This window comes from Canis lupus, chromosome 23, assembly GCF_048164855.1.
Source record: "Canis lupus baileyi chromosome 23, mCanLup2.hap1, whole genome shotgun sequence".
NCBI classification, from domain to species: Eukaryota; Metazoa; Chordata; class Mammalia; order Carnivora; family Canidae; genus Canis; species Canis lupus.
The window spans coordinates 21642268-21662679 of record NC_132860.1 but is presented as its reverse complement, the minus strand read 5'-3'; the positions used below and the strand labels follow the sequence as shown (position 1 = coordinate 21662679).

The 20412-nt window shown below is 39.9% G+C and overlaps 1 protein-coding gene across 3 annotated transcripts in view; it reads right to left on the bottom strand.

The window, feature by feature from the left end:
* LOC140614894 (olfactory receptor 56A4-like) overlaps nucleotides 1-20412 on the bottom strand; it is a 67272-nt gene that overhangs the window by 9661 nt on the left and 37199 nt on the right. Inside the window, exon 1 of one of the 3 annotated variants that reach the window (XM_072794307.1) lies at nucleotides 1093-2281. The exons of the other annotated variants lie outside the window; for them this stretch is intronic. Within the exon in view, the coding sequence (XP_072650408.1) occupies nucleotides 1096-2103 (1008 nt within the window). The 5' untranslated portion in view covers nucleotides 2104-2281 and the 3' untranslated portion in view covers nucleotides 1093-1095. Of the gene's footprint in view, nucleotides 1-1092; nucleotides 2282-20412 lie in introns of those variants that run through there. 3 annotated transcript variants of the gene reach the window in all.

The window sequence follows — 20412 nt, the reverse complement described above, 5'->3', positions numbered from 1 at the left end:
ATGACAAATACCCACCATTTGCTTCGACGTGGATGGAACTAGAGGGTATTCTGCTGGTGAAATAAGTCAATCGGAGAAGGACAAACATTATATGGTCTCATTCATTTGGGGAATATAAAAAATAGTGAAAGGGAATAAAGGGGAAAGGAGAAAAATGAGTGGGAAATATCAGAAAGGGAGCCAGAACACGAGAAACTCCTAACTCTAGGAAACGAACTAGGGGTGGTGGAAGGGGAGGGGGGTGGGGGGCGGGGGGAACTGGGTGGTGGGCACTGAGGGGGGCACTTGATGGGATGAGCACTGGGTGTTATTCTATATGTTGGCAAATTGAACACCAATAAAAAGTAAATTTACAATAAATAAATAAATAAATAAATAAATAAATAAAATGACTGTAGGGTTAGAGGAAGACAAAATGAAGTGGATACCTTAAATGAGGAGTGAAACAATGATCCACCTCATACTCAGAGGGCAGCAGGGAAAGTAGTGTGCTTAAAATAATATAGGAATAATAATGGTATTATCATTATTCATTTAATGTCTATGTAATTAAGGTGTGTGCATACAAGATACTGAACAAAAATTTTCATACTTAGTTTATTAACTCTTCATAACAATGGTCAAGTATATTCAGAGTGAAGCATTCAACCCCCAAAACCAAAATTCTGGGGTGAATTCCTTACTTCAGCCCAATCAACCCCTCACTCCACAAAAGCCATGTCTAAAAGAAGAGGCAGGAGATTCATCTATGTTCTTTGCAAATCAGGAGACAGGCAGATCTCTTTAAGTATAAAATTTGTTTCTTTAGGGCAAACACTCCCACTCCAATCGAGCTCCATTTGGCTAAGACCTGGCAAGATCCTCAGATAAGGAGTCAGTCAGGGCAAATTCCCAAGTGACTACAGATACAAGAAAGAAAGGTTTCCTTTGAAGCAATAGGAAACAAGGATTCACAGAACAATGTTTTCATTATTGTCTGAGACAAAAAGAATCAGAACTCATTCTGGGATTAAATAGTAAAATTTCCTTTCCAGCATAAAAATAATTCCCAACTTTTACTAATAATTCCAAAGGTGGATATGATCCTTTTACCTCTTACAACCTTCTCAGCAGCTTCTGCATTCCTTGCTTGATCTCCTTGGTTCTCACACCATAAACAATGGGGTTCAGAGCTGGGGGGATGAGGTGGTGCAGGATGTTGAGTAGGATGGGGACATCTGGAGGAATTCTCTTCCTGGCCAGGTTAGTGATGACCAGAACCAGCAAGACTGTGCTGAAGAAGAGAATGAGGATGAAGTGGGAACCACACGTGCTCAGGGCCTTGGCTGTAGCACCCTCAGCCTTGATCCTTAGCACAGCTTTCAGGATGAAGGAGTAGGACAGAATAATTAGGATGAGGTCAGAGCCCAATAGGGTCCAGCCTGCCACAAACTGGTAGAGCCGATTGAAGGTGATGTCATCACAGGAGAGTTTGGACACAGACAGGTTGGTGCATATACAGTTCTTGATGATGTTCTCTGCACAGTATCTGAGCCGGGAAGAAAGTACTGGAACAGGAAGAAAAAAGAAGGCATTCCTGACCACAATAAATATGGTAGCTCTAACCACAAATTGGTCAGTGATGATGGATGGGTACTTCAGTGGGTGGCAGATGGCCACATAGCGGTCATAGGCCATGACCATGAATGTGCAGGACTCCATGGCAAGGAAGCAATTCATGATGAACATCTGGAGGAAGCAGGCAGAGAAGCTGATGGACCTCAGATCAAACCAGAAGATGGCCAGGACCTTGGGGATGACAGTGAGGCAGAGCACGATGTCCAGCAGGGAGAGGAGGCTGAGCAGGTAGTACATGGGCTCATGCAGAGAGGCCTCCAGCCGGATAGTGATTAAGAGGGTGGCGTTGGCCCCCATGGCCAGGAGGAAGAGGAGGCTGAGGGGCAGGGACAGCCAGTGCTGCCAACTCTGGTAGTTAGGGAAGCAGATGAGGAGGAATTCAGAGACTGGAGCAGTGGAGTAGTTGCTGGGTGGTGCCATGTAAAGTATCCTGAACAAGCTAAAAGTCCAGAGTTCCTTAAAATGCAGGACAAAGTATGTCAACATAGAAAGTATGTGTTCTATATATAGTAAAACTCAGGCTTTCATTGGGGCTTTTATTCTGTCACAATGAAGTTTTCAAATCATCATCATCATCATCATCATCATCACATCAATCTTTGCTAACCTTTAACTCTACAGTTACCATTTGCTACACAATATGCTGAAAGTTTATATTCATTATCACATTTCCTTTTTAAAAACACTTAACAGTAAATAATATTATTATCCTAATTTTCCAGATAATTGAAAGGAAAGGGCAAAGAAGGGCAAACTAGTTTTATCAAAATTAGACCAAGAAGTGGTGAAGCCAGAACTATGACAAAAGAGTCTGACTCTAAAGTCCCTGCTTTCAGCCACTATACATTAATTTAGCATCAACAAGCGCAATTGCTTAACCCTACCTTCTATCAGAATTTGGAAAGAATAGCGTTCCGTTTTAGCAGAATACATGAAGGTCCTAAAAAAGCCCAACCCCCTCCTCCATTGACATAAATAGGAAGTGACATCAGGATTCCTAATTTTCATTCTCTAAAAATATAGGATTAAAGGTAGAGCATCCCTTGACCCCACCCAAGAGCAGTAATATCTTCTAGTCCCAAACAGGATTTCACTTTTAAAAGCATAGTGTTTGTCATTCTTACTGGGTTATTTGCTGTGCTTTCTCTTTGTGAGGTTCTACGGTGTTTCTTTGGTTTAGATTCTTTAGAAAAGCCTATAAATTTCATATTCTTGTGACAGAAACTGTCAACACTGAGAGGTACACCAGGAGGTTCACCAAAGGTAGATTAGGAGCTAGCTAATAAGTATATTTCAGGTATACAAACCTATACAGGATCCATTTATCTGGTAAGCAACATTATGTGTGGTTCCTTGTGGACAAAATCCAATTATTCTACCCATATGGAATCTATGCTTTATAAACTCATCTGTTTTATTTAGTTATTTCTTTTGGGGGGTACCATCTTATTTCCCTCACTACTAAACAAAGAACAGAGTGGCCAAGTACTAAGAAGAGTGACAGTAAGGGCTATCCCAGCCAAAGAAGCAGAAAAGAGCCAGGGAGTCAGGGCAGACTAAGATAGGGAGCCCAGGGAGCAATAATCAGTAGAGGTGGGACTACTGATACTGCTCACCTGTTCTTCTGATAAATATTTTCAAAAAGAATAAATTGCTTAAAAGAAAGTATCAGACTAGCTGCCAGAGAACATAAGATTTAAGATTTTTCATTCTGAATAACTGAGACTTTCCAAATATAGATTAACAATACACACACACACACACACACACACACACACACACACACTTTCTACTCATTATGGGGCTTTAAAAACAAACTAAAGTAGGGATAACTATGTATCAGCTTTGTCCTATATTTTTATACGTGATTAGGAAAATGACCCTCAATGTGAATTAGAGATATAAAAAGCATAGAAAACATATCCCTTTTCAGAAAAGACTTGTCCATTTCATAAAACTCAAGTTCTGTATCCTCAAAGTGACCTGATCTACTTGAATAAGCAAGAAAAGAGTCAGTACCTTCCCTGTACCTGGTCTTAATGTTAGGCATACAAATATATATGATGTGTTAAACAAAGACTGGTATCCTAACTAATAGAGGAAAATTGACTTACAAACACATATAAGATAGTATTGTTGTAGTAATAAAGATGATCTTAAAACAGTAGGAAAGAAATAATGCACAGATTAAAGAAGCGATCTGGTATGGTTGAAAAGTTAGCTTCAAACAGAAATGAAACCTGGATCTTACACTCATTAAAGGACCCTGATATAAACTCCATGATACACATATTTCTCATTTAAGAAATAGAAAAATAATATTTAACATCAAGTATTGTTATGGGGAGAAAAAAGGGCTATGATTTCCTGAGATACTGTTAAGCCCAGAGACACGATAAGCTGAGAGCATCAGAGAAGGATACAAAAATGAGGCAACATTCCTTGGGGAAGGAGGACTCTCCCTGTAGGCAATGGTAAGAGAACAAATATCTATGTGGATGTTCAGTATGATTGGTAATGAGGTGCTAGGGGCTGGTACATCCTAAGTTCTTTGGGGAATCAGAAGTATCCTGAGACATGGTTGAGGTGTTCAGAGGCAGCCATGTGAGGTCCACCTGAGAGTAGGCATGATCATGTACACTGTAAAGCACAGAGTATTTGAAATCAGGAAGTGATGTGCTGTAGATGGGACACAGGGCATCACACAGAACAGAGGGAGGCTTCTAGAGAGTCCTGAAGAGTCTAAAGGAAAAGTGATGAAGATCTGAAGGAAGGCCATGCAGGTAGAGAAGAAGGATGTATCTGAGGTGTGGGGAGACCTACAGGATTTAGTTTAAGAAAACATAAGTGGACAGAGAGACTGAAGTCTGGAATGTTACCAAGGACCTTTTAAGTGATACAGGGAAGAAGTGTCCTTTTCAGACTTCCTATAACACTGGTATTTTCTCCCAGGTGGTAATATATTTTCAGCTTTGTTTTAGTAAAGTCCTCAGCAGCTGGGACTATTCTTCCTCTCTTTCTGTATTCTCCTTAGGGAAACTGAGGCATAATCTAAGAAATGAGGACTCATTGGCCATCTGTAGCATTGCTCTGATATTTAGTATCCAGTTCCATTCATTTGTAGTGGCTTGGAACTGACATTTACAAAGCTCTGAACTTGTTCTAAGTGCTATTGAACAAACATGGTCTCTGGCTATGGTTGACAGTCTGGTAAGGTCAAACAAGCCTTGAATAAACAAAATTATGACAGAAGACCAAAACCCAGGTAAGAAAACAGACCAATCACCTTGGCTTATAGATGAATTTAGACTAGCGCAGAAAGGAAGAATCTGATCCACCCAGTCACAGGGCCTTGGTCTCCCAGCCATGATATGGGTGGGGGTCTTTAAGTCTATAGAAGTTTGCAAACTCTAGATGAACACAAAATGACTCAGCCCCATCTCTGATGAAATAAGAGCATTAGGGTGGTCCCTGCCACTCAGCCTTTTACTTGGTCTAAGCATCTTGGCAGCATCAGCATGTACACCAGGCCTTATTGAAAGAGTTCCATTTCCTTTACATATTAGGCTCCTAGACTCTATTATCACCTTCCTCACAATCATCCTGCTGGATCCAGCTTGAAACTCACCAGTTACAGAAGGCTACACTGCTGCTGTTTCTGGCTTCTGGAGAAAGCAATGAACTGGCATCTCCAAGGGCTCTAGAGGCTGGTTTTATGAACTCTGACTCCACTATTGTCCCTTCTCCCCATTGCTCACAAGATCTGGTGCCCTTGTTAAGTACTTGGGCCCTGGAGGCCCTCTGGTCTATTTCCCAAGAGAATATATTGTAAAAGGCTTAATTCATCATTGTCAATAATGTAAGGGCAGGAGAGATCAAAGGCTCTTGGGGAATCTAAATAAACTCTAGAGAAAGAAGGCTAAGAAAACTGTGTGAGGAGAATTTTCTTTGGGAAAATTTGTATGGATGCATCTGTGGAAGAACAGACTAAACTATCCTCAACCCTATAATTCTGTGGTAGAGGTCACAGAGGAACACCTCCAGCCATCAAAGGAGCATGGATCTCAGAGAAGCATGGACCATGGGCAACCAGGGGGCCAGGGAGCACTTACCCTGTGAGCTCCTCTCCTGTAGTGTAAGCATCAGTGGTCTGGACCCAAAAAAATCCCTTGGAGAGGCTCTGTTTAGAGACACATGTGTCTCATGTCCAAGATTTTACCTTCATGGCTCTTCTTAGTCTAGACTCTGTTATATAAGTGTAGTTGCAGAAAGTTCAACTGTTAACAATCTTCACCTTCCATATAGCAACATTTGGCATTGTTACCTTGGGAACAAGTGGGACTGCCACCAGTACAGCCACCCCTCTGAATTGATGCACAGTAGGACTTAGATAATCACCTCTCCTGTGGACCTTCCCAGATGCATCTTACAATAGGGAATCTTAGGCTAAATATAAGATCTTTTGGGCTTAGGGTATAGGAATTTTGGAGAAAGGAGAGCAAGTGGAGTCTGGTTCTAGGTCTCACACTTTCCTACACATAACTGCTGAAGAAGACATCAGAGCAGGAATGTAGGTGGAGTATAATCTTGTTCCCTGCCTTCACTAACTACTTTCCTGCCCCACCTTTGCCTTGATACCTGGAGGTCCTGGTTGAAGTGCCAAGAGCCTTGTCAGCATACAATAAGATTGATAGACACACTAAATGAAGAAAACTACTTCATGAGTGAATGATCATTCAAAGAATGTTGCTGAGCACACAGTTTACTCTGGGAAAGACACCCTGGTCCTTGTGTTTCTTATAAATGAATAATCCCTATTCACTGTCAGATCATATGGATATGGGGAAGAGATCATTGGAGGCTTACATTCAAACCCTTCTTGTACTACTCTCTCATTGCTTTTCCTTGTAGAATGTTCATCAGCTCTCAGAACCACAATTCCCTCCTCTGAAATATAGGCATAACAAGTTTTCCAACACAGATTTGTTGTAAGGATAAAATTACTTTTACTTTTTCATTGAACAAATATTTTTACCCTACCTTGGCAAAGCACTACATATTTGAAATACACACATCAAAAAATGGTTTCTGCCACCTTACAGAGGGAGAACAAAACTTTATATAAAGTCATACCAAAGATAACACTAGTAATAAGAATAATAAATCTTCAGAGTTCTTAATGTGTCATATTATTCTGAATATTACTTGATATTTCATTTAATCCTCATAACAACCTGATGAGATACATATTGTTAAAATAACAACTATAGTTACAATTCCTGATAAGAAACCAAAAAATATATGTTTTGGATTTAAATGTGTCCCCTAAAATGATAGTTTGAAGTCCTAATCCCCAAGTACCTGTGTGATCTTTTATAGAAATGGGGTCTTTGTAGGTACAATCAAATTAAGAGCTACCATTTTAACACAAAGACTGATGAACTTCAGTCCAACCACCCCCTGAAAATACATCCCAACGTCCAGGTTAGAATGTGTGTGTGGGAGGATAGTTATCAGATCCTGTTTTAGTGAGTCCCAGACTTTGAGTTTTGTCTCCTCAAACCAGAAAATTGCCAAATTTTGCTCCATTTCACACTGATTTCTTCAGGAATGGCAGAAGTCCTCAGAGCAGAAGTAGCTTTAAGTTCTGGTTTTATCTCTCAGATTTTATCTTCTCCTAGATTTTGACCTTTTCTTAACTTTTCAGTACTTTCAAAAATATATCTCTATTTCATTAATTCAAATAGGGAATTTTTTAGTGACAATTTTGCTGGGTAAAAAATTGAATATGAATAAGCATTTTATAGATATACAAATCGAATAATATTTTATATATATGTTTATATAACATGTATAATATATGCATAACATGTTATATGTTATATATTACTTTATATATTGTAAATATATATATACATTTACACAGCCTTCTGATATTTGTTGTTGCTATTGATAAGTATACTACCAGTCAATTGCTATTCCTTTGTAGGTAATGAATCATCTCTCTTGCTCTATTAAAAACACTTCATCTTTAGGGTTCTGGAATGTTAGGATATGTGTAGTTTTTTTAGAAAAATAGATTTGAGAGCCCAGAAATAAATTCGTGTTTATAAGGTCAATGATCTTCAACAAAAGAAGTGAAAATACACAACAGGGAAAGAGTCTCTTCAATAAATGGTTTTAAGACAACTAGCAAAAAATGAAAGCGAACCACTTTCTTACATCACATACAAAAATATGATCAAAATAGATTAAAGACCTAAATGTAAGACCTAAAAGCATAAAACTACTACAAGAGAATACAGGTAGTAATCTTAGCAATATTTTGCACATCCACCTTAGCAATATTTTTCTGGATATATCACTCCACACCAGGGAAACAAATGCAAAAATGAACAACTGGGAATACATCAAACTAAATTATTTTGCACAGTGAAGGAAACCATCAACAAAACAAAAAGGCAACCTACTGAATGGGAGAAGTTATTTGTAAATGATATATCAGATAAGGGGTTAATACCCAAAATACATGAATAACTGATAGAACTCAACATCAATAAAGCAAACTGATTTAAAAATGGGCAGAGGATCTGCCTAGACACTTTTCCAAAGGAGACGCACAGATAACCAACAGATGTAAAAAGATGCTTGATATCACTGATCATTAAGAAAATACAAATCAGAATCACAATGAGGTATCACCTCACACCAGCCACAATGGCTAGTATCAACAAGGCAAGAAAAAACAAGTGCCAGCAGGAATATAAAGAAAAAGGAATCCTCATGCACTGTTGGTGGGAATGCAAATTGGCACAGCCACTATACAAAAACAGTATGGAAAATCCTCAAAAAACTTAAAATAGAAATACCATCTAATCCAATAATTCTCCTTCAGGGTATTTACTCAAGGAAAACAAAAACACTAGTTCAAAAAGGTATATGCACCCCTTTGCTTATTGCAGCATTACTTACAACAGGTAAGATAGGAAGCTACCCAAATGTCCATTGATAGACAAATGGATAAGGAGGATGTGGTATATATACACAACGGAATATTATTTGGTCATAAAAAAGAATGAAATCTTGCCATTTGTGACAACATAGAGGAACACCTAGACAGTATTATACTAAGTGAAATGAGACAGGCAGGGAAAGAAAAATATGATATGATTTCATTTATATGTGGAATCAAAAAAAAAAAAAAACGGGGGCAGGGGCAAGACGGCGGAAGAGTAGGGTCCCCAAGTCACCTGTCTCCACCAAATTACCTAGAAAACCTTCAAATTATCCTGAAAATCTATGAATTTGGCCTGAGATTTAAAGAGACCAGCTGGAATGCTACAGTGAGAAGAGTTCGCGCTTCTATCAAGGTAGGAAGACGGGGAAAAAGAAATAAAGAAACAAAGGCCTCCAAGGGGGAGGGGCCCCGCGAGGAGCCGGGCTGAGGCCGGGGCGAGTGTCCCCAGGACAGGAGAGCCCCGTCCCGAAGCAGGAGCTGCAGCAACCTTCCCGGGCGGAAAGGGGCTCGCGGGGAGGTGGAGCAGGACCCAGGAGGGCGGGGATGCCCTCGGGCTCCCGGGGACACTAACAGACACCTGCGGCCCGGGAGAGTGCGCCATACCCCGCGGCCAGAGCTCCCTAAAAGACTGAAGCACGCTAGGCTGGACCCGGAGCAGCTCGGAGGGGCTCGGGCGGCGGCTCCGCGGAGGGGGCTGCATGGCCGAGAGCGAATCCAACAGCGCAGGCCCCGGAGCACAGGGCAACGGGACAGGGCCCAGGATCCGGCCTACCCCGGGACAGGCAGAGGCCGGGAGGGCCCAGGACAGCGAGGACGCTCCTGCCCCGAGCTGAGCAGATCAGCGGCCCCGCCCCGGAGCCTCCAGGCCCTGCAGACGGAGAGCTCCAGAGTTACTGCGGGGGCTGAATCCAGGGCTCCAGAGCTGCAGCAGCCACTGGGGTTGTTTCTCCTGAGGCCTCACGGGGTAAACAACCCCCACTGAGCCCTGCACCAGGCAGAGGTACAGCAGCTCCCCCAAGTGCTAACACCTGAAAATCAGCACAACAGGCCCCTCCCCCAGAAGACCAGCTAGACGGACAAGTTCCAGGAACTTAAAGTATACAGAATCAGAAGATACTCCCCCATGTTTTTTTGTCTTTTTTTCTTTTTCTCTTTGATTTCTGATTGCTTCCCCCACCCTTTTTTTCACCTTTCTTTTTCTTTCTCTTTTTCTTCTCTTTTTTCCTTTCTTTTCTTCCTTTTTTTTTCTTTTTCTCTTTTCTTTCCATCTCTCTCTCTCTTTTTCTCCTTTAATACAACTTGTTTTTGGCCACTCTGCACTGAGCAAAATGACTAGAAGGAAAATCTCACCTCAAAAGAAAGAATCAGAAACAGTCCTCTCTCCCACAGAGTTACAAAATCTGGATTACAATTCAATGTCAGAAAGCCAATTCAGAAGCATTATTATACAGCTACTGGTGGCTCTAGAAAAAAGCATAAAGGATTCAAAAGACTTCATGACTGCAGAATTTAGATCTAATCAGGCAGAAATTAAAAAATCAATTGAATGAGATGCAATCCAAACTAGAAGTCCTAACGACGAGGGTTAACGAGGTGGAAGAACGAGTGAGTGACCTAGAAGACAAGTTGATAGCAAAGAGGGAAACTGAGGAAAAAAGAGACAAACAATTAAAAGACCATGAGGATAGATTAAGGGAAATAAACGACAGCCTGAGGAAGAAAAACCTACGTTTAATTGGGATTCCCGAGGGCGCCAAAAGGGACAGAGGGCCAGAATATGTATTTGAACACATCATAGCTGAAAACTTTCCTAATCTGGGAAGGGAAACAGGCATCCAGATCCAGGAAATAGATCCCCCCCTAAAATCAATAAAAACCGTTCAACACCTCGACATCTAATAGTTAAGCTTGCAAATTCCAAAGATAAAGAGAAGATCCTTAAAGCGGCAAGAGACAAGAAATCCCTGACTTTTATGGGGAGGAGTATTAGGGTAACAGCAGACCTCTCCACAGAGACCTGGCAGGCCAGAAAGGGCTGGCAGGACATATTCAGGGTCCTAAATGAGAAGAACATGCAACCAAGAATACTTTATCCAGCAAGGCTCTCATTCAAAATGGAAGGAGAGATAAAGAGCTTCCAAGACAGGCATAACTAAAAGAATATGTGACCTCCAAACCAGCTCTGCAAGAAATTTTAAGGGGGACTCTCAAAATTCCCCTTTAAGAAGAAGTCCAATGGAACAATCCACAAAAACAGGGACTGAATAGATATCATGATGACACTAAACTCATATCTTTCAATAGTAACTCTGAACGTGAATGGGCTTAATGACACCATCAAAAGGCGTTGGGTGTCAGAGTGCATAAAAAAGCAGGACCCATCTATTTGCTTCTACAAGACTCATTTTAGACAGAAGGACACCTACAGCCTGAAAATAAAAGGTTGGAGAACCATTTACCATCAAATGGTCCTCAAAAGAAAGCAGGGGTAGCCATCCTTATATCAGATAAACTAAAATTTACCCCGAAGACTGTAGTGAGAGATGAAGAGGGACACTATACCATACTTAAAGGATCTATCCAACAAGAGGACTTAACAATCCTCAATATATATGCCCCGAATGTGGAAACTGCCAAATATATCAATCAATTAATAACCAAAATTAAGACATACCTAGATAATAATACACTTATACTTGGTGACTTCAATCTAGCCTTTTCTACACTCAATAGGTCTTCTAAACACAACATCTCCAAAGAAACGAGAGCTTTAAATGATACACTGGACCAGATGGATTTCACAGATATCTACAGAACTTTACATCCAAACTCAACTGAATACACATTCTTCTAAACTGCACATGGAACTTTCTCCAGAATAGACCACATACTGGGTCACAAATCAGGTCTGAACCGATACCAAAAGATTGGGATGGTCCCCTGCATATTCACAGTCCATAATGCCTTGAAATTAGAACTAAATCACAACAAGAAGTTTGGAAGGACCTCAAACATGTGGAGGTTAAGGACCGTCTTGCTAAAAGATGAAAGGGTCAACCAGGAAATTAAGGAAGAATTAAAGAGATTCATGGAAACTAATGAGAATGAAGATACAACCATTCAAAATCTTTGGAATGCAGCAAAAGCAGTCCTGAGGGGGAAATACATTGCAATATAAGCATCCATCCAAACAAATGGAAAGAACTCAAATACAAAAGCTAATCTTACACCTAAAGAAGCTACAGAAAAAACAGCAAATAGATCCTAGACCCAGCAGAAGAAGAAAGTTAATAAAGATTCGAGCAGAACTCAATGAAATCAAGACCAGAAGAACTGTGGAACAGATCAACAAAACCAGGAGTTGGTTCTTTGAAAGAATTAATAAGATAGATAAGCCATTAGCGAGCCTTATTAAAAAGAAGAGAGAGAAGACTCAAATTAATAAAATCATGAATGAGAAAGGAGAGATCACTACCAACACCAAGGAAATACAAACGATTTTAAAAACATATTATGAACAGCTCTACGCCAATAAATTAGGCAGTCTAGGGGAAATGGACGCATTTCTGGAAAGCCACAAACTACCAAAACTGGAACAGGAAGAAATAAAAAACCTGAACAGGCCAATAACCAGGGAGGAAATTGAAGCAGTCATCAAAAACCTCCCAAGACACAAAAGTCCAGGGCCAGATGGCTTCCCTGGGGAATTCTATCAAACGTTTAAAGAAGAAACCATACCTATTCTACTAAAGCTGTTTGGAAAGATAGAAAGAGATGGAGTACTTCCAAATTCATTCTATGAGGCCAGCATCACCTTAATTCCAAAACCAGACAAAGACCCCACCAAAAAGGAGAATTACAGACCAATATCCCTGATGAACATGGATGCAAAAATTCTCAACAAGATACTAGCCAATAGGATCCAACAATACATTAAGAAAATTATTCACCATGACCAAGTAGGATTTATCCCTGGGACACAAGGCTGGTTCAACACCCGTAAAACAATCAATGTGATTCATCATATCACCAAGAGAAAAACCAAGAACCATATGATCCTGTCAATAGATGCAGAGAAAGCATTTGATAAAATACAGCATCCATTCCTGATCAAATCTCTTCAGAGTGTAGGGATAGAGGGAACATTCCTCAACATCTTAAAAGCCATCTACGAAAAACCCACAGCAAATATCATTCTCAATGGGGAAGCACTGGGAGCCTTTCCCCTAAGGTCAGGAACAAGACAGGGATGTGCACTCTCACTACTGCTATTCAACATAGTACTGGAAGTCCTAGCCTCAGCAATCAGACAACAAAAAGACATTAACGGCACTCAAATTGGCAAAGAAGAAGTCAAACCCTCCCTCTTCGCCGATGACATGATACTCTGCATAGAAAACCCAAAAGACTCCACCCCAAGATTGCTAGAACTCATACAGCAATTTGGCAGCAGGACAGGATACAAAATCAATGCTCAGAAGTCAGTGGCATTTTATACACTAAGAATGAGACTGAAGAAAGAGAAATTAAGGAATCAATCCCATTTACAATTGCACCCAAAAGCATAAAATACCTAAGAATAAACCTAACCAAAGAGGTAAAGGATCTATACCCTAAAAACTACAGAACACTGTGAAAGAAATTGAGGAAGACACAAAGAGATGGAAAAATATTCCATGCTCATGGATTGGAAGAATTAATATTGTGAAAATGTCAATGTTACCCAGGGAAATTTACACATTTAATGCAATCCCTATCAAAATACCATGGACTTTCTTCAGAGAGTTAGAACAAATTATTTTAAGATTTGTGTGGAATCAGAAAAGACCCCGAATAGCCAGAGGAATTTTAAAAAAGAAAACCATAGGTGGGGGCATCACAATGCCAGATTTCAGGTTGTACTACAAAGCTGTGGTCATCAAGACAGTGTGGTACTGGCACAAAAACAGACACATAGATCAATGGAAGAGAATAGAGAATCTATAAGTGGACCCTGAACTTTATGGTCAACTAATATTCAATAAAGGAGGAAAGACTATCCACTGGAAGAAAGACAGTCTCTTCAATAAATGGTGCTGGGAAAATTGGACATCCACGTGCAGAAGAATAAAACTAGACCACTCTCTTTCACCATACACAAAGATAAACTCAAAATGGATGAAAGATCTAAATGTGAGACAAGATTCCATCAAAATCCTAGAGGAGAACACAGGCAACACCCTTTTTGAACTCGGCCACAGTAACTTCTTGCAAGATACATCCACGAAGGCAAAAGAAGCAAAAGCAAAAATGAACTATTGGGACTTCATCAAGATAAGAAGCTTTTGCACAGCAAAGGATACAGTCAACAAAACTAAAAGACAACCTACAGAATGGGAGAAGATATTTGCAAATGACCTATCAGATAAAGGGTTAGTTTCCAAGATCTATAAAGAACTTATTAAACTCAACACCAAAGAAACAAACAATCCATTCATGAAATGGGTAAAAGACATGAACAGAAATCTCACAGAGGAAGACATAGACATGGCCAACACGCACATGAGAAAATGCTCTGCATCACTTGCCATCAGGGAAATACAAACCAAAACCACAATGAGATACCACCTCACACCAGTGAGAATAGGGAACATTAACAAGGCAGGAAACCACAAATGTTGGAGAGGATGCGGAGAAAGGGGAACCCTCATTACACTGTTGGTGGGAATGTGAACTGGTGCAGCCACTCTGGAAAACTGTGTGGAGGTTCCTCAAAGAGGTAAAAATAGATCTGCCCTACGACCCAGCAATTGCACTGCTGGGGATTTACCCCAAAGATACAGATGCAATGAAACACCGGGACACCTGCACCCCGAGGTTTCTAGCAGCAATGTCCACAATAGCCAAACTGTGAAGGAGTCTCGGTGTTCATCGAAAGATGAATGGATAAAGAAGATGTGGTCTATGTATACAATGGAATATTACTCAGCCATTAGAAACAACAAATACCCACCATTTGCTTCAACGTGGATGGAACTGGAGGGTATTATGCTGAGTGAAATAAGTGAGTCGGAGAAGGACAAACATTATATGGTCTAATTCATTTGGGGAATATAAATAATAGTGAAAGGGAATATAAGGGAAGGGAGAAGAAGTGTGTGGGAAATACCAGAAAGAGAGACAGAACATGAAGACTCCTAACACTGGGAAACTAACTAGGGGTGGTGGAAGGGGAGGAGGGTGGGGGGTGGGGGTGAATGGGTGCTGGGCACTGAGGGGGGCACTTGATGGGATGAGCACTGGGTGTTTTCTGTATGTTGGCAAATTGAACACCAATAAAAAATAAATTTATTATTAAAAAATGGAAAAAAATGAATGAAAAACAACAACAATAAAAGAGAAACAGACTCATAAATATGCAGAAAAAAACTAGTGGCTGCAGGATGAGGAGGGGGATAGGTGTAAACTATTTGGTTGAGAAAAAAGATGTTGGTGCAAAAGTAAAGTGAAGGTGGTGATACTAACCAAGGCAGTATTTGCCCCACAGCAAGAAAAAGACATGTAGAGAAGTATGATCTTACAGTCTCAGAAGTACGTTCTAGCAGAGAGTAGTTGGCTGGATAAGCATAGTGTACAGACTTCTTTATACTCCTCCAAAGGCATCAGCAGACCCAGGAAGCTAAGGAAACTCACCCAACTCTGAGGAAGCACAGCACATGGACCTATAAACAGACCTCTTTTTGGCTCCATCTACAGACAAATCAATATTTACTTTTTCAGGAGCAAGCATAAGTCTCACAGCTACTTTCCCAAACAGGACACAGTTCTTAATTCTATTATAAACATCCAAGCGAAGGCAATAAATTCAGTGACTGTGGAGGAAATCCACCAAAATCTGCCCTTCCCTAAAGTATTAACTCATCAGGTCCCCTACCTGCTATGTCCTAACAGCAATGTCCCTTGACAGACCAGAAGAACTCTGCACAAACTAAAGGACTGAGCATAAAATGCTTTAATCATTTGATTTCCATGCCAGGATCCTGATGTCATCCTAGCAAACCTCAAGAAAGCTTTCAGGAATATATCTGGACAGTCTGGGGCTAGAGACTGGGTCTGGAGGGGAGGACATTCAAATCCCTGTACCCATGCACTAAGATGCAGCATATTATCAAATGAGGCTCTAAGGCTGACAGTGTCTCAGAGAGACCAGGAGAACCATAAAATCTCCAGAAGTCTCCTACCACTTCTCACCCTTCCCACTACACAGCTTGAAGTTCTACTGACAATCGATGTGTACAAATGACATAGATAAGGGTAAGTTCACTGAACAGAGTTCTTCCTCCTCCTCAACACACAGATAAATTTACTTTTTTCCAGGCTCACCTGTATTTAAATGAGGCTATAAGATTGAGTTTGGCCAAAGAAATGGCATGCATTTACTAGGCATAATACTTACAGCCTACTTGATGTCCTCTACACTCTCTCCCTGCCATTCTGGCCAGTTGCATTTAATCCACTGGAGACATGAAGCCCTAGAAATGATGGAACCACACAATGGAAGAAGCTAGGTCCCTGAAAGACAGCATGGAGAAGAGCCTCCCCTCCCACATACTTTGAATGAATGTCGTTAAAAAATAAAGTTGTATGTGTTAAACTACTGACATATTGAGATTCTTTGTTTCATCAGCCAGAAACTATCCTGATTAATGCTGGAAATACTGAGAAAGTTGACAACCAGAGCTAGAAAGATCACACAACAAAGAAAGCTGACATGTCTACTAAATAATAAATCTAGGGGAAATGTTGGAACAATTAAAATAGTTGTGTGTATTTGCAATTGTTGATTCCATTGACAAGTTATTACAATAAGTAGATGAGCTTAGCAGAAAGTTGACTGGTCTTCAAGTAGAAATTAATTATAATAGATAAAGTTCATAAATATGGAAACTTGAAGAATTGTCCTACTGCTTGGGAGATCGAAGGTTAAGAGAAAGTTTTACGTTGTAAAACTTTGAAAAACAGACTATTAGCAACCAGCACTGACAAGAGTAGATTATGTGTACAGTTGTCTTACTCAAGTCCAATGGCCTTAGATAGACACCATTACCTAAAAAAACACTGACATGGTGAACTAGAAAAGGCAATAACAAAATGAAAGAAAAAATTTAAATTATGCTTAAGAAAATATGTGCATTTGATTATTAGTGCTTGGAAATGCCCTGATAAAAACAGGTCAAAAATCTGTTTGGTTTTTGAGGGTGTTTATTGATAAAGGCACCTGAGCTTAGCTTTTAAAGAAACTTTTTGATTAAGAACTAAAACAATAATTGATCTTAATATTTTATGAGCTGGAAGCAGGCTCCAAATGCAATAATGAAAAAAAGTCACATGTTCCAGTGCCTTCATGTTATAATGCCATGGGGAACAATGAAGAAGACACAACCCCCAAAGGCAGAACAAATGGCCATAGAAACAATGGTAAGTTCCTCCCAGAGAACATAACCAATGTTTAGTCAATGTTTAGTCATTTTCCACCACTTCAGTGGGTAAAAATGTTGCAGCACCTGCCACCAAAGTATTCCAGCCTTACCATGGACAAGTTCCTACTAAACGAATTCCATGGCTCACTTCCAATCTTAATGTCTGGTAGCAGTATCTTCTCCACCATTATCAGTGCAGTGAGGAGAAAAATGACTGGTCCACAAAGAATCACATCAGAACCTGATGGAGAAGACCCTCACTGCTCGAGATCTTGGACTTCGTGCTGCATACAGTGACTGCATGAAAGCCTGGGTAGTCTCCCTTGGGAAAAGAGTAAGTATATTTTACATGCGAGAATCTCTCTTGTATCATTTCTCTTTAAGAAATGAATATTCAGGGGATCCCTGGGTGGCTCAGCGGTTTAAGGGTCTGCCTTCAGCCCAGGGTGTGATCCTGGAGACCCCAATCATGTGGGCTCCCTACATGGAGCCTGCTTCTCCTTCTGCCTGTGTCTCTGCCTCCCTCTCTCTGTGTGTCTCTCCTGAATAAATAAATAAATAAAATCTTTAAAAAAAAAAAAAGAAATGAATATTCAGTGACCCAGCTTCACCTATAGGCAACTGGATCTATGTGAGCAGTGTGGCCAATGGAATGATAGAAAAAGTGATGTAAATCTCTCCCCAATTGAGCCACTAAAACCTCCTACAAGATCCTGAACATTGTCTCCCCTCCATCTCATGACAGCCAGATTCAGAAATACCTGTGGAGATCCATAAGGGCTTAATACGTGGAGGATCCATATATGGAAGAAGCTTGCATCTCTAAGTGTTGACATGAACAAAGCCCCCATGAATGGGTTTGGATGAGAAGTAAACTAGTATGTTCACTTAGTTGTTAGTTACTAGTATGTTAAGGTACTGTGATATCTTTGTTGTAGTAACTAACTTCACAAGTTTTGATGAATTCAATATATGATGGGTTTTGTTGTGCACTGCCTCTGCTATCTATAATCTGAAACACAAAAAAACTCAGAACACTACAAATCTGTCTAGGTGAAGTCTAAAAATGTACCTCAATCCCTAGACAATATTTTGGGAAAAATGGATTTAGTTAGCAAACATACCTGATTCCTCTCTCTTGATTCTGGTCTGTTAGCTGAATGACCATTCAGCTAGGTATTCAAAAAGGTATTTTACCTTTTTGTTCTATTGCTTAATCTGCAAAATTGGGAATAATGATAATTCATGAGCTATGTTGACTATAATTTCTCTAAAAGTAGTTTATCTCTTAGTAACTATCTATACTAATCACTAATGTGTTAAACACACATAAAGCACTCAACTAGTTTTTGGCTGAGTGGATAAAGAAGTGAATTAATATTGTTATATATTGTCCTTAGCCAATACTACTAATGTAACATCTTATTAAATACCAAGATACAGTCTACTCTCATGAATTCTAGACTAGTGTCATAGATTTGATATTGATTTTGAATGTCACTGAAGAAAAAATCAGAGTATAAATTGTTATATTCCTTTTATTCTTTTAATAATTAAATCCCCATGTGCCGTATGAGCAGGAAATACAGTATCTTCTTGAAGCCACTCACTACCACTTCCCTAAGTGTTGGAGATCCCAGTTTTCTTCTTTTTTTTTAATCTAAGATTTTATTTATTTATTCATGAGAGACACTGAGAGAGGCAGAGACATAGAGGGAAAGGCAGAGACATAGAGAGAGAAGAAGGCTCTTTGCAGGAAACCTGATGTGGGACTTGATCCCCAACCCGGGATCACGCCCTGAGCCCAAGACAGACACTTAACTGCAGAGCCACCAGGCTTGTCCCCCTACTCCAGGAGTTTTCATAACAAGGAGTTGTCAGTTCCCCTTCAAACTACAGCTCACTCATACATGGAATATAAGAAATAGTGGAAGGGATTATAAGAGAAAGGTGGGGAACTGAGTGGGAAAAAATAGAGAGGGAGACAAACCATGAGAGACTCCTAACTCTAGGAAACAAACAAAGGGTTGCAAAAGCGGAGGTGGGTGGGGGGATGGGGAGACTGAGTGACGGGCACTGAGGAGGGCACTTGATGTGATGAGCACTGGATGTTATACTATATGTTGGCAAATTGAATTTAATAAAAACGAAATTAATTTAAAAAATAAAAATCAATGAAAGAATGATCAAACTATGGGCAAAGGTTGAACGCACCCTGGTATTGCTATGCCCATTAGTGGCCACAAGAGAGCAGTATTGACTTGCAGGCTATGAGTATTTTTTTACTCCTGGCTATAGCTCCAGGATTTATAGACTCTGGCTGCACAGTTTGGTGTCAGGATGACCATATACTAAAAGGCTCCCAAACTCCACTATATTGTATGTGGAAAATGTAATTTTGTTCCTTCAACAATATTTAGGTCTTCATTTTGAGCACTGGTCACCAACATTGACTTCCTTTTTTCTCCAGATAATTTAATTCCAGGAGATTTGTTGCTCTTTCCTGCTACTGCCCCTTTATTTAAATCTGCTTTGGTCCTGAACAGCAGTGTTCAATGGCTTCAGGTATCCGGTTCCAAAAGGCTCTGTATTTCTCTTGCAAATGTGACTACATTCAAACCAGGGAGTAGAATAAGTGGCAAATGGTTGGCCTCTCCCCTTTCCCTTCTCATATTTTAATACACCCCCTTCCAGTACAATTGGACCATGGTGACTCCACAGATATTCAATAAACTAACAAAACATCTTTTTTTTCTTCCAGTTTATTGAGATATAATTGACAGCATCACAGAAGTCTAAGGTGTACTGAATAATGGCTTGATTACATATGTAGTGAAATGATTACAAATTTAATTAATATCTAGTTAATATCATAAGGAAGAAAAAAGTTTTCCATGTGATGAGAACTTATAGAATCTAGTCTTTTAGCAACTTTCAAACATACTATACAGCAGTGTTAACTATAGTCGCCACGTTGTTCATTATATCCCCAGTACTTACCTGTCTTAAACTGGAAGTGTGTACCTTTAAAATGTCAACTTAAAATGCTGTTAGTTTCTGATGCTTCATTCTATCCATTCAGGACCTGTTCAAAGACTATACTAAAGGAACTTTTTTTTTTTTTTTTTTTTGCTATGGGAGCTTCATGGCAAACTTGTGTCTGCTGTACAAGATCTAGCTCTTTGGGTAATCCTGTTCCTCCATTTTCTTTATCTGTAAAAGGAATCACCCCAAATCTGTCTTAGAACCACTGTGTCCAGTTCCTTGAACCATCTACACAAGGTTTGACAATTTTGTGAGAAACTGTGGTCCTCTTAA